Genomic DNA, 12,622 nt, shown 5'->3' with positions numbered 1-12,622 from the left:
TAAGTATGTTGTATATGCCTTATTTTTTACAACCAGAAGCATAACAGATTTACCGTTGGATTTTATATTTACTGGATAACATGAAATTATTAGGCTATATAATTTACATCACTTGAATTATTTACTTGGCTTGTGTACACTTCACTAATCTTTACTAATGACACAAACTCAGCAGTCAATTTCTAGTCAAATTCTACTCCCTGTATTTCTCTGAATCTATATCAGCCCCTCTGGTGGTTCGGAGATTGTTGTGTTGATGAGAATACATTCCTGAACTTGTAGAGTTACTCTTTTTTCACATGAACACTTTTATTAATGGAATTAATGAAGAGTCAATAGTGTAATTAGGTTTGAACCCCCCTGTAGCCTCCATTTACTGTAATGGATTAAAACAGAGTCATCCTAATGGCGTGGTGGATCGATTGTGGGAAACAGTGATTTTTTAGCTACTAAATGTTCATTTCTACAGCTCTGTTAATTAAAGGCAGCTGGACTCACAGTTGGTTATTTGGAGAATTTGAGTCAAGATCCAGACTAAGACTAATAACTTGTTCTTCAACAGAGACAACTTTCCTTTTCTGCTAACGTGAGTATGACCCTATTTACACCTGACCTGAGTTTGGTTTGAAGATGAAAAACATACCAAGGACAATGTTCTCTCACCAGAAGAAGGATGTGTGTGTTTCCGTCATCGTTGTGTGTGTTCATATGAATATTGCGTGAGCTTATTTCGTCCATTAGATTAAAAGATCTGAAAAACCCCATAGCTTTGAAGAAATCAGGACAGAAGTGGTTGAAAGTGCACAAAAGAGACAGATTAAAACCCCAAGTATAAATGGGTATGCGTCTCCCTCATCTACTTCCATCTACCTCATCCGAACGACCAAAACTCATGCCAGGTGTAAACAGGGCCTTGTCCATGCAGCATATTGGAATTATTTGATCATTCTGAGCTTTATTTTTAAAAGCATTGTACGCCTAAGTAGATCGTTGAACCATTGGCGCCAGTGGTCTCTACGATCAACTTAGCTCACGATGCTTTTGAGAAGCACAGCCCTGGTATGCATTCCCCACTTTGTTTTAAGATCCAAAGCTAATCCACTCCCTAGAGTATAGACTTATTGAGTGCAGACATTATACTTTATAGTGCTGTGACATTGATGAATGGCTAATTACATCATGGACTTTTTGTCTGTATTATGGATGCCAGACAAGTAACTGCCTGTGCACATACACATTCAAATGTTCATGCATATAGTCTAAACACTTAATACACATGTGCAAGCCGTCACCGTTTTCACAGATTCACGTTTTTGAAGTTTGCACGAAGATGATATTGGTATTGCTTTAAAAACTCTTATTTTAAAAACCTGCACTTTGAAATCTACTTCAAAGTTTATATTCTCAGGCCACCAAGGTTACTGCTGTCTTGTAAATTAAAGGCCAGAACGCATTTAAACTTTTCTGTTTTCAGTTGAAAATGGCGTTGTGTACGCGGCCCTTAAATGAATAGTTCACTTTAAAAAAAAATGTTGCTGATAATTTACTCACCCCCATGTCATCCAAGATGTCCATGTCATTCTTTCTTCAGTTGAAAAGAAATTAAGGTTTTTGATGAAAAAAAAAAACACAGTTGCTCAGACAGTTCACAGTCTGCTCAGTTACTGGGATTTTCACGCACAACCATTTCTAGGGTTTACAAAGAATGGTGTGAAAGGGAAAAAAACATCCAGTATGCGGCAGTCCTGTGGGTGAAAATGCCTTGTTGATGCTAGAGGTCAGAGGAGAATGGGCCGACTGATTCAAGCTGATAGAAGAGCAACTTTGACTGAAATAACCACTCGTTACAACCGAGGTATGCAGCAAAGCATTTGTGAAGCCACAACACGCACAACCTTGAGGCGGATGAGCTACAACAGCAGAAGACCGGCTACAATTTATAAGTGCTCACCAAAATTGAACAGTTGAAGACCGGAAAAATGTTGCCTGGCCTGATGAGTCTGGATTTCTGTTGAGACATTCTGATGGTAGAGTCAGAATTTGGCGTAAACAGAAGGAGAACATGGATCCATCATTCCTTGTTACCACTGTGCAGGCTGGTGGTGGTGGTGTAATGGTGTGGGGGATGTTTTCTTGGCACATTTTAGGCCCTTAGTGCCAATCGGGCATCGTTTAAATGCCACAGCCTACCTGAGCATTGTTTGTGACCATGTCCATCCCTTTATGGCCACCATGTACCCATCCTCTGATGGCAACTTCCAGCAGGATAATGCACCATGCCACAATGCTCAAATCATTTCAAATTGGTTTCTTGTACATGACAATGAGTTCACTGTACTAAAATGGCCCCCACAGTCACCAGATCTCAATCCAATAGATCATCTTTGGGATGTGGTGGAACGGGAGCTTCGTATCCTGGATGTGCATCCCACAAATCTCCATCAACTGCAAGATGCTATCCTATCAATATGGGCCAACATTTCTAAAGAATGCTTTCAGCACCTTGTTAAATCAATGCCACGTAGAAATAAGGCAGTTCTGAAGGCGAAAGGGGGGCAAACACAGTATTAGTATGGTGTTCCTAATTATTCTTTAGGTGAATGTATGTCAACAGTCATCAGATTCAGCCTGCAGATTAATATCTGCTAACACTTTATTTTTATGTTCCCCAACTTATTCCACCAACCCTATCCCTAACAGTCTATGAATTCTCAGCTAAAACTTAGTTAATTGACATGTAGATGTACTGTTATTTAAAGTCAACAGAATGTCTCAAGTGAACCATCAAAATAAAGTATAACCCTAGAATTGGGCAGAAAATAAATAGTTATTTCTTGAGCCAAATGGCACACTAAATTGTCTCCCTGAGACACAAATATTGACTCTGGTATACAGACACGTGTCCATGTTACAGTAAATTCAGCAATGCACCATTAAAGTGGATGATAAATAACCTCAAATGACATAAAAGTTTCACTACACACTTTAATTTTTTTAATGTCCTTTTTCCAGTCGCAAGGTGTAAATTAACATATTGTCTTGGCAGATGTTCAACCTATCTGACGTTCACTTGATGAACAGATAAGACACAAACAGATGTCACAGGCGATGTAGGCGATGATTGACAAGGATGCCAAAGAAAAGTTCTATTAATAAATACAGTATTAAACAGTGTAAAAAACAAAAAAGTACTGCAAAGATTGTGTAAATTAAATCATTTCAACCAGAACCTGTGGTGAAAATCTATGAATCACTAATGTCACTTTCTGTTTCCCATCAGACGATGAGTGGCCGTTTTTTCCCTCATCAAGCTATCAAAACTGATGCAGTTCTCAGCCTGGACGAGGACTCGGTTCTGTCCACCAATGAGGTGAGAAATCACACATTCATTCATTACAATAAAGGTTAAGTGAAATGTTAAGGAACATCATATGGTCTTCATGTTTCTGTCATTCAGAATCAAGTGACAAAATTGACATTATGATTGAAATATAAATAGAATTGAATTATAATTATCATTTTGAATCATTTGAGTCAACACTACTTATTTCAATGGAGTTTAAGCTTGTTGCCAAGCTAATGGCTTCATGGTCTCTTTCTCTCTCAAACACAAACATTCACTCTCTTAGGCTATGTCCACACTAGTGCGTTTTTGTTTTGTCACAGTGTTTACACCTCGTTTCAGAAAAGATCTCTGTCCACATGACACGACCAAATTGCATGTCTCATGATCATTTATGCACACTTAGGCATGCACATACAGATATCATAATGTAAACAGTTGTCGATTACTCTAGTACTCAACTGTCTCTGGCGCATTTTGGAATCAGTCATACGTATCGAATTACATTACATACATCAAAGCTTGCAGTTCCGCGTCCATGTTATTGTTTATGCGGTTGCCGAGGCTGGTCTGTTATTGTCGTTTCTTTCTGGAGTGTAATGGCCAACGCATTTTCAGCCCAAGGCGTCACCTTTTGACCATGCATCAATATTTGACGCTTTAGGCGCGATCCTACGGCGTTATCTAACTGACGCTAAAGGAAAAGCGTCAGTTAGATGACACGGGTAGGTTTAGGTCTGGGGTAGGGGTAGGGTTACACGTGATCCTAAGGCATCATCTAACTGCTAAATGGCGCCTAAAGCGTCAGATATTGAAGCATGGTCAAAATGCTTCCCAAGGTGTCAGTTAGGTCACGCCTTGGGGGTGAGAATGGGCTGTAATGTCAAAGACTATAGAATAACACAAGATGCGGAACTCGCATTGTTTTAAATGGGGATAAGTGCAACTTTCAATATGGCGGCTTCTAAATATGTCCCGCCTTCTAAATAAGAGCCAATCACTGATTGTTAAAGTAAGCGCGTCAGTGCAGCTGCCGTTAGAAGCTCCAGTTACTATATAAACTGTCAGGTGTGTTTCTGCATGTGCATCAGTTTGATCCAGCCTGGAAAATGTCGTTTTCTGTCATGATTCAAGCAATTATAAGCAAAATTTATGAGACAGTTGTTGTCGAATTTCATTGGTGATTTCATATACGAAATGTAATCGTAAGCTTGGTGAACAGTTTTGTAGAATTTGATGTTTCCCCCTTCAGAAACATTAGAGCTGCACTTGCATGTCCGAGAGGCGTTTCAAACATGGCCGCCGAGTGAAACGACTTTACTTTGGTAATGGTCATATGATAAGGGCTTGACGTATCAGGGAAGGATACGCAATGATCCAGAAGTCTCCGTTTTGTTCCGTCTGAAGCGTAACTAAGTTTTCAAACTAAAACGAGGTCTACAGCGTTTCTAAAAGTTTCGGTTTCTAAGGGTTGAAAACTCCAGTGAAATGTGGACGCCACTTTAAAAATGAATGCGCTTTATCTAATAAAAAAGCAATATTACTAATTCAATTGAACACTTTAGAATTGAGTAATAATTAATCAAATTAATTCCTTAAAAGTTAACCATTTAAAAATGAGTAAAACGTTTGTAAATGAGTAAAAAGAAAAACGTACATTTAAGTCACCATTGTGGTGATCAGTGTTTGTTTTAGGTTTGTTTTAAAATGACGGTTTTCTCCTTCAGTGATTCTGCTTGTTAACATCAGGTGTCTTCAATGTTGGCAATATAAAGAGTTCTTAATTAATCGTTGATGTCTGTCTATTCAGACATTTTTGTTTGATTTTTTTGGTGTAAACTTTACTTATTTTAAATGGTTAACTTTTAAGGAATAGTTTGATTAATTAATACTCAATTCCAATTTCATTCAATTTAATTAATAATATTGCTTGTAATTTTATAGATTAAAAAAAATGTATTAAGTTTTACATGGCAGGCATAACCGTAGCAAATGTTATGGGTTTTAAAACAAAAACGCACTTGCGTAAACGTAGCGTCAGTTTACTTCCTCTGTCCTGTCTTTTTTTCCCTCACCTCATTATATTCTCTTTTGTTCATTGGTATTTGTGATGCTGCATGTATTGTCCATTGCTGGCATATTTTGTGTTTGTACTGCACTTTGTTAATGTCAATTCTCTGTCTTCATTTTCCCTGAGAGAAGAGATGATATTTGCACACTGCAGCATCAGCAGCCTGCTGGGCTCATTTTTTAATTTCTCTCAGCTGTATAATTTAATCAGACAAAAATATGTGCTAGACAAAGAAAAGAGAAAGAGAGAAAAAGAGGCCATCTCTACTCTGATGTCCAAACTTACAAAAAGATGTTGGTATGTACCCTGGTTTCAGGTTTAAGGTTTGAAATTACATTTGCTTTTCTGTAGTAATTACTTCACCACAGAATCATTTTTATAGGTGATAAGTTTGTTGATGAGTTTGTTGACATGTAGTGGCAAAGTTGTTTATCTATATGTCCACATAGAAATAAAGTGTTACAGAATAGTTAAATGTTTCAAAGACCTGAATGATATTACAGTTTTCCCAGCAAATTGGCCAAATCTGGAGTGATTATTATTTAAAAGGATTATAAATGTGTAGTTAACAACTATCATTCCTCGAGCTGTGATATGTAAATCAGTCTGGCTGCAGTGCCAATTCACAAAACATGGCTGCACCATCTGGCAAAGATGTTTCAGGCAATGTGAAGTATTCTGGGATGTATTTATTCTCAGACAGACAGGGTGCTGTGATGATTAGAGTGTCGTATGTCTAAGTTTGATTAAGGCTGAGCTGATCCAGCGGCCACAAAGGATGCGTTGGCAAAGCAAGGATAATTCTCCCTTTGCAGTTTACAGGGTTGAGTGCATTTTCTGGTTAAAAACAAAAGAAACACATTTTTTGGCCAGGTTTCCTGGCAGGGTCTATGGGAATATGAAGCTTGTTTGTAAATTTCTAGGCAGGGATTGGAGAAAAACAATGTGGGAATTAATCTTGTTAGGGAATGTATATTGCAGTTGGATCTTGAAAGATTGTGTTGATCCTCTGATGGTGCACATTTTATTATGTTGAAACAGCCAACAGTAGAAGTTAGCAAAATCACGACTCTCTGACACTATCTTAATTCCAGGGGGAAGTTTAAGGAGAGAAAGATATAAATTATTTATATTTATACAACTGTAAATCTTGTATGAGACAGAGAACTGTTTATCATGTGGCCATACAATTACAAAGATCCCTTCATATACACCTGCCTGTAGTTGAGAAAAGTGATGTTGTTGTTGTTTTCTAAATGACAGGTAAAATTAGAATTATGTCAAAGCTTAGATAAGATTAAAAGGTTACACTTTATTTCGATAGTCACTTTAGACATTCTACTAACTATAAGTAACTTTTCAACTACATGTCAACTAAGTGTCATTAAAGTATTAGTAGGCTGTAGTAGACTGTCAGTAGACTGTTAGGTTAGGGTTAAGTGTTAGGGTTCAGGTTAGGAGAACAAGTTGACTTGTAGTTGCTAAGTTACTTACAGTCAGTTGGGGGACCAACAAAATAAAGTGTTAGCAGATATTAAGCTGACAGTCTACTAGTACTCTAATGATAGTTAGTTGACATGTATCGGCAAAGTTACTTATAGTTAGTTGAATGTCTAAAGTGGACTATCAAAATAAAGTGTTACCGATTAAAATTATGTCATAGATAAATTTCTATGTGTACATGTTTAATTATGTTGGTAAATTGCAAATCTATAAAACCATTACTCATAAGTAAAGGTTAGTAATGAATTATTATAAATGATGTGCCAAAGAAGCTGTGGGGTAAGTTGTACCATGTTTATATGACTGAATTTCCTTCATTTTATTCCAAAGCTAACTATCACTGTTAGACTCAACTTATAATCTTTGCATATATATATATATATATATATATATATATATGGAAAGATTATAAGTATATATATATGGTATAATAGTGGAAAAATGGTATACTATAAAAAAAATATTTGACAGTGTACATTTACTGCACTTTTATTAAGTATGTTGTAAGGTATTATTCCATTTCAGTGTTACAAGTTGGGAGTATTCATCCAATCACAATCAGATGTAGAAAGCTTCGAATTTCTCAGGTTCATTACGTGTGGCGAAGCTCAGTGTGTGTTTGAAACCTGCTGTTCATAATTCAGCAAACGGATGTTTTATTAACTGCGGCTAGTACATCTTTACCTCTGCCTGGCCAGAATTTCCACTTAACTTTTATAGTGGTACAAGATTACAGAACCCGTATTACAAAAGTTTAACGAGTCTCAGTTTCAGTGAGGAATCTCTTGTGGCTTTAGACAAATCCAGCAACATTTGGAAAGAAGCTTCTACTCATTTCGCACAGTAATCTGCCCCAGTAATTGCCCTTTAAGCGTTTGAGAGGGTTTTAATTGAATAGTGCTGAGATTGTGAGAATATGGCATATTTAACAGTAGCAGTTTAATTTTTTTTAAGACTGTGCAGCGCTATGGTTCCACGGAATTGATAATTGCATTGTTTCGTCTCATTAACTAGCTTATTAAAATGGGAAATGTAATATAGGGGTTGAGTTTTTCTTGTGCGTCAAGCATCATTAGACTGTAGGTACATGTGTGGTGTAACAGCGGCAAAGCAGAGCCCATGGGTTATGATGTCTGTGCTGCAGTTAATGGCCTGAAGAATTGACCAGAAAGGGTAATAATTGTTATAGTACAATGACAAAGTAATATAAATTACAGCATTAATCTAGTGTGTGCTTATTTCCGCAGGTGAACTTGTGTCTTCATTTATTCTATGTTTGTTTTGCCATTTTGTCTTTATTGCACATCTGACTGTATGTGCCCTTGCCACAAATGTTAGCATTCAATTCATCTCTATTGGATCCCCAATTTTGCTTGTGGGAACTCAAGTTTTGGCGATTTTTTTTAAGTCAATCGCCTGTGCCACAAAATTCCTGTAACTAATCACTCACTCCACCTCTTTTATAGAATTGACTTGCATTCAGATCCGCCTCCATCCAATCAACAACCGATGGATTGAACCAATTCCCCTCCATACCTTTTTTCTTTTTCGACAATGTTTCATTTGATTGTACGTAACAATATGAAACAAAAGATCTGTTGCAACTGTTTTATCACGATTATGAGTAGATTGTAGCTTAGAAAGCTAGTTCCCATCCAGTCAGTCACTTTCAACGTTGCATCGAACTGACGTCATGGGGTCTCGCCTGGGAGCCTAATCACTTCCAAGTTGTAACAAAATGAGCCAATGAACATTGGCCAGTGAGATTTGCAAAGCCGGACCCTCGGCCTGACGATATCCACTCGGGTGGTCCAGGAACGTCAACTATGATTGGACCCTCCTGAGATGAAGGACAGTGACAAAATTCGCTTTCCTCTTCAGCGACACTGTCGAGGACTTTGCCCAACACTTCTCGGCAGTCCATGGGCAGATGGCGGCCATAAAGCACATCCTGCCCCAGCGTGACTCTACCGCCAAGACGCCACGGGCTGGCCCCTAGCCTATTCGCCTGCTCGGCTGAACGGAAATAAAACGGAACGGAAGATACATTACCCGGCCCTTTGGTACCACTCGTACGGAGCTTGGGAGCTTGGCTAGTGCTTCCCAGTCCTTCCCGTTGGCTCATTCGCACAATCAGACTCTGCTATGCGATTCAGTTCACCAGATTTCCCCCTAAGTTCAGGGTCCATATATACAGTACATATAGCGTCCTGTTTATGCCAGCGGATATTGCAGTCCTCCTGGCAAGATAAAGTCAGGATTTTACAGTCTGTACTTAATCATACCCAAGAAAGGCGGGGGGTAATGGCTAATCTTTAAACTGCGTGTCTTAAATCGGGCCCTTCACAGGCTCCCGTTCAAGATGCTCACACAGATCTCAGGTGGATTCGTTCCCAGGATTGGTTTGCAGCGTGAAGGACGCGTACTTCCTTGTCTTGATTCTTCCTCGACACAGACCGTTTCTACACTTTGTGTTCGAGGGTCAAGCATATCAGTACAAGGTCCTACCCTTTTAGTTGTCTCTATCTCCCCATGTCTTTAACTAGGTTGCGGAGGCTGCCCTTGCCCCAGTCAGGGAGGTAGGCATTCGCAACTATCTCGAAGACTTGCTCATTCTGACCCAGTCGTGGGATCAGTTATGCAAATACAGGAACCTGGTGGTCAGGCCCCTCAGCCAATTGAGTTTTTTTGGTCAACTGGGAAAAGAGCAAACTCTCCCCTGTGCAAATGATCTCTTTTCTCAGTGTGGTGAGGGACTCGGCCAGTATGACAGCATGTTTCACCAAGGAGCATGCACAGTCGGGGCTGAACTGCCTGAATACTTTCAGGCGGAAGACAGCAGTTCCACTGAAACTATTTTAGATGCTCCTGGGGCATATGGCATCCGCAGCCGCGATCACGGCGCTCAGATTGATGGAAATTAGGTTATCACACCGAGCTGTCACCAATTCAGTCCTTGGTCGGCCATGAGAAGACAAGTCAAAGCCAAAACACAAGTTGGCCAACTGGATAGTGGATGCCATCACCTTGGTATTCCCCTGATAATAAACCCATGTCTTTCCTTGTTTGGTTCTGCTCTGCCCAATCTCTACACCGGTAGTAGCCCTCCCTGGCTAGGTAGGACCTACTGCAGAGATCTTCCATATGTAGCACTGCCCCACGGTTCTGCCCCACCTCCGTGAAGTTGGCCCCCCACCTAACGCAAAACGTCGTCAAAATATGCTCAATCGTTTGTGCTCCGTTTGTGCTGGTTTGTGCTGTAAAAAGTTTCGTTTGTGCTGCTTCGGTTTTTTAGATATTAAAATAATATTTTTAGGTCATTCTGAGGTCACTCAGCCCCCCCACATGATCAAAATTCACCCAAAATAGTCTCGTTCGTTTGTGCTTCGTTTGTGCTGAATTGTGCCGGTAAAATTTTCTTTTGTGCTGCGTCAGGTTTTAAAATAACAGACTTTGAATTATAGGCGATGACGTCATCAGCCCCCCGCATGCTCCAAATTAATCCAAAATAGTCTCGTTCGTTTGTGCTCCGTTTGTGCTGTTTTGTGCTGTAAAAAGTTTCGTTTGAGCTGCTTTGGATTTTTAAATATTAATCATTGAAGGTTAGGTCGATGACGTCACTCAGCCCCCCACATGCTTCAAATTCATCCAAAATAGTCTCGTTCGTTTGTGCTCCGTTTGTGCTGGTTTGTGCTGTAAAACGTTTCGTTTCAGCTGCTTCGGTTTTTTAGATATTAAAATATTTTTAGGTACGTCACCTGAGGTCACTTAGCCCCCCACATGATCGAAATTCACCCAAAATAGCCTCGTTCGTTTGTGCTTCGTTTGTGCTGGATTGTGCCGGTAAAAGATTCATTTGTGCTGCGTCGGGTTTTAAAATATTAGACATTACATTATTATTGATGACGTCACCAGTCCCCCACATGATCCAAATTCACCCAAAATAGTCTCGTTCGTTTGTGCTTCGTTTGTGCTGGATTGTGCCGGTAAAAGATTCATTTGTGCTGCGTCGGGTTTTAATGACTGAATGAGAGAGAATTATAGACAGCAACACAACAGTAAGACAACAGTTAAAGGAAGATCGAAACGGCAAACCAAATCACAATATTCTGTTACCTATCCTGTGTGTAGCCTATTCAACTCTTAACGGACACTGAGGATCATGTGTGAATGTAACACAAACTCCAAGGTAGCCTAAGTGTTTTTACCGGTTTTTACATATTATAAGGTTTTGTTAATAGCCTATAATAATACATTGTCAAAAATACATGCACCATAATCTGTTTTGCTGTGCCCTACAAAGGCAAAGCGCAGTAAATACATTTAGTCAAAAATGAATTAAGACTTGTAAAGGGCTTTATGACATGTGTTCTGTCTTGTGAAAAAATATCGGGGTTAAATTATGTCCCGTTTCGGAGATGCATTACCACTAATCTACCCATAACATGTTTGACTGGTTGGTATAAAAACTTTAAAGGCTTTTTTCTCCGTTTCTTTGTTTGCGTATTTACTGCACTTTGCCTTTGAAGGGCAGCGTGTGTGTAGGCTATAGATCTATTATAAGCTACAGTACAGGTCAAAAGTTTTGGATATTTTTTTAAAGGTCTCTTAAGCTCACCAAGGCTGATTTTTGTTGTTGTTATTGATCAAACATACACTGATAATGTAAAATATGATTACACTTTAAAATAACGATTTTCTGTTTTAATTAAACATAGCAATTTATTCCTGTGATGTCAAAGCTGAAATTACTGTCATTACTCCAGTTTTTAATGCCACATTATTCTTCAGAAATCATAGTAAAATGTTGATTGATCAATTATTATTGGTGCTCAGTTAAGAAAGGTTTGTATTTTTTTATCAATGTTGAATAGCTTACCCATTGCGTGGGTTTTAGATGCTTAATATTTTTGTGGAAACCATAAAAAAATAATTTCTGATTAATTGAATGCATCCTTGCTAAATAAAAGTATTTTTCTTTTCAATCAATCAACTTTCTTTTATTATTCTTTTATATTACTTAACCAAAAAACGTTTAATGGTTGTATCTTGGTTTCCAGAAGAAAAAAGAACAATATTAAGCAGCACAACTGTTTTCAACATTGATAATGATCAGAAATGTTTCTTGAGCATCAAATTAATAACATCAGCATATTATCCGGATTTCTGAAGGATCATGTGACACTGAAGACTGGAGTAATGATTCTGACATTCAGCTTAGAACAGGAATAAATTACACTTCACAATACATTCACAGAAAACAGCAGTGAAATAATTGTATTTTGAAATAAGTGGATCAAATAAATACAGCCTTGGTGAGCAGAAGGGACTATTCAAATATTTTCAAACTTTTGACTGGTATTGTATGTGTTGTATGTGTAGGCTATGTATATGCCTAATTAGTTTAATAACTATTATTATTTTGTATGTGGAAACTCATAACAATGAATTAAGTCAAAATGATTTAACTTTTGAAATTTAATCATATCGAACATTATGATCACAACAAAAAAATGTTGACCTTTAAAAACTTTACAACTCAGCTTAAATAGGCCTATTGACATTTCTAACATTTCTAATTGATTTCATGTCTAATATTTTAAAACCCGACGCCAGCACGGTAAAATTTTACCGGCACAATCCATCACAAACGAACGAGACTATTTTGGGTGAATTTCGATCATGTGGGGGGCTGGTGAAGTCAT

At 38.3% G+C, this 12,622-nt stretch overlaps 1 protein-coding gene across 1 annotated transcript in view; it reads left to right on the top strand.

The window, feature by feature from the left end:
- Positions 1-12,622, top strand: part of LOC120493730 (exostosin-1) — a 358,315-nt gene that overhangs the window by 323,708 nt on the left and 21,985 nt on the right. The window contains exon 9 of the mRNA XM_039692526.2: positions 3,281-3,370. Within this exon, the coding sequence (XP_039548460.2) occupies positions 3,281-3,370 (90 nt within the window). The remainder of the gene's footprint in view (positions 1-3,280; positions 3,371-12,622) is intronic.

Source organism: Pimephales promelas, chromosome 13 (assembly GCF_988280905.1).
Source record: "Pimephales promelas chromosome 13, fPimPro1.hap1.1, whole genome shotgun sequence".
In the NCBI taxonomy this organism is placed as follows: domain Eukaryota; kingdom Metazoa; phylum Chordata; class Actinopteri; order Cypriniformes; family Leuciscidae; genus Pimephales; species Pimephales promelas.
Note: the sequence above shows the minus strand (reverse complement) of the source record. Positions and strands in the feature narration are given on the sequence as shown.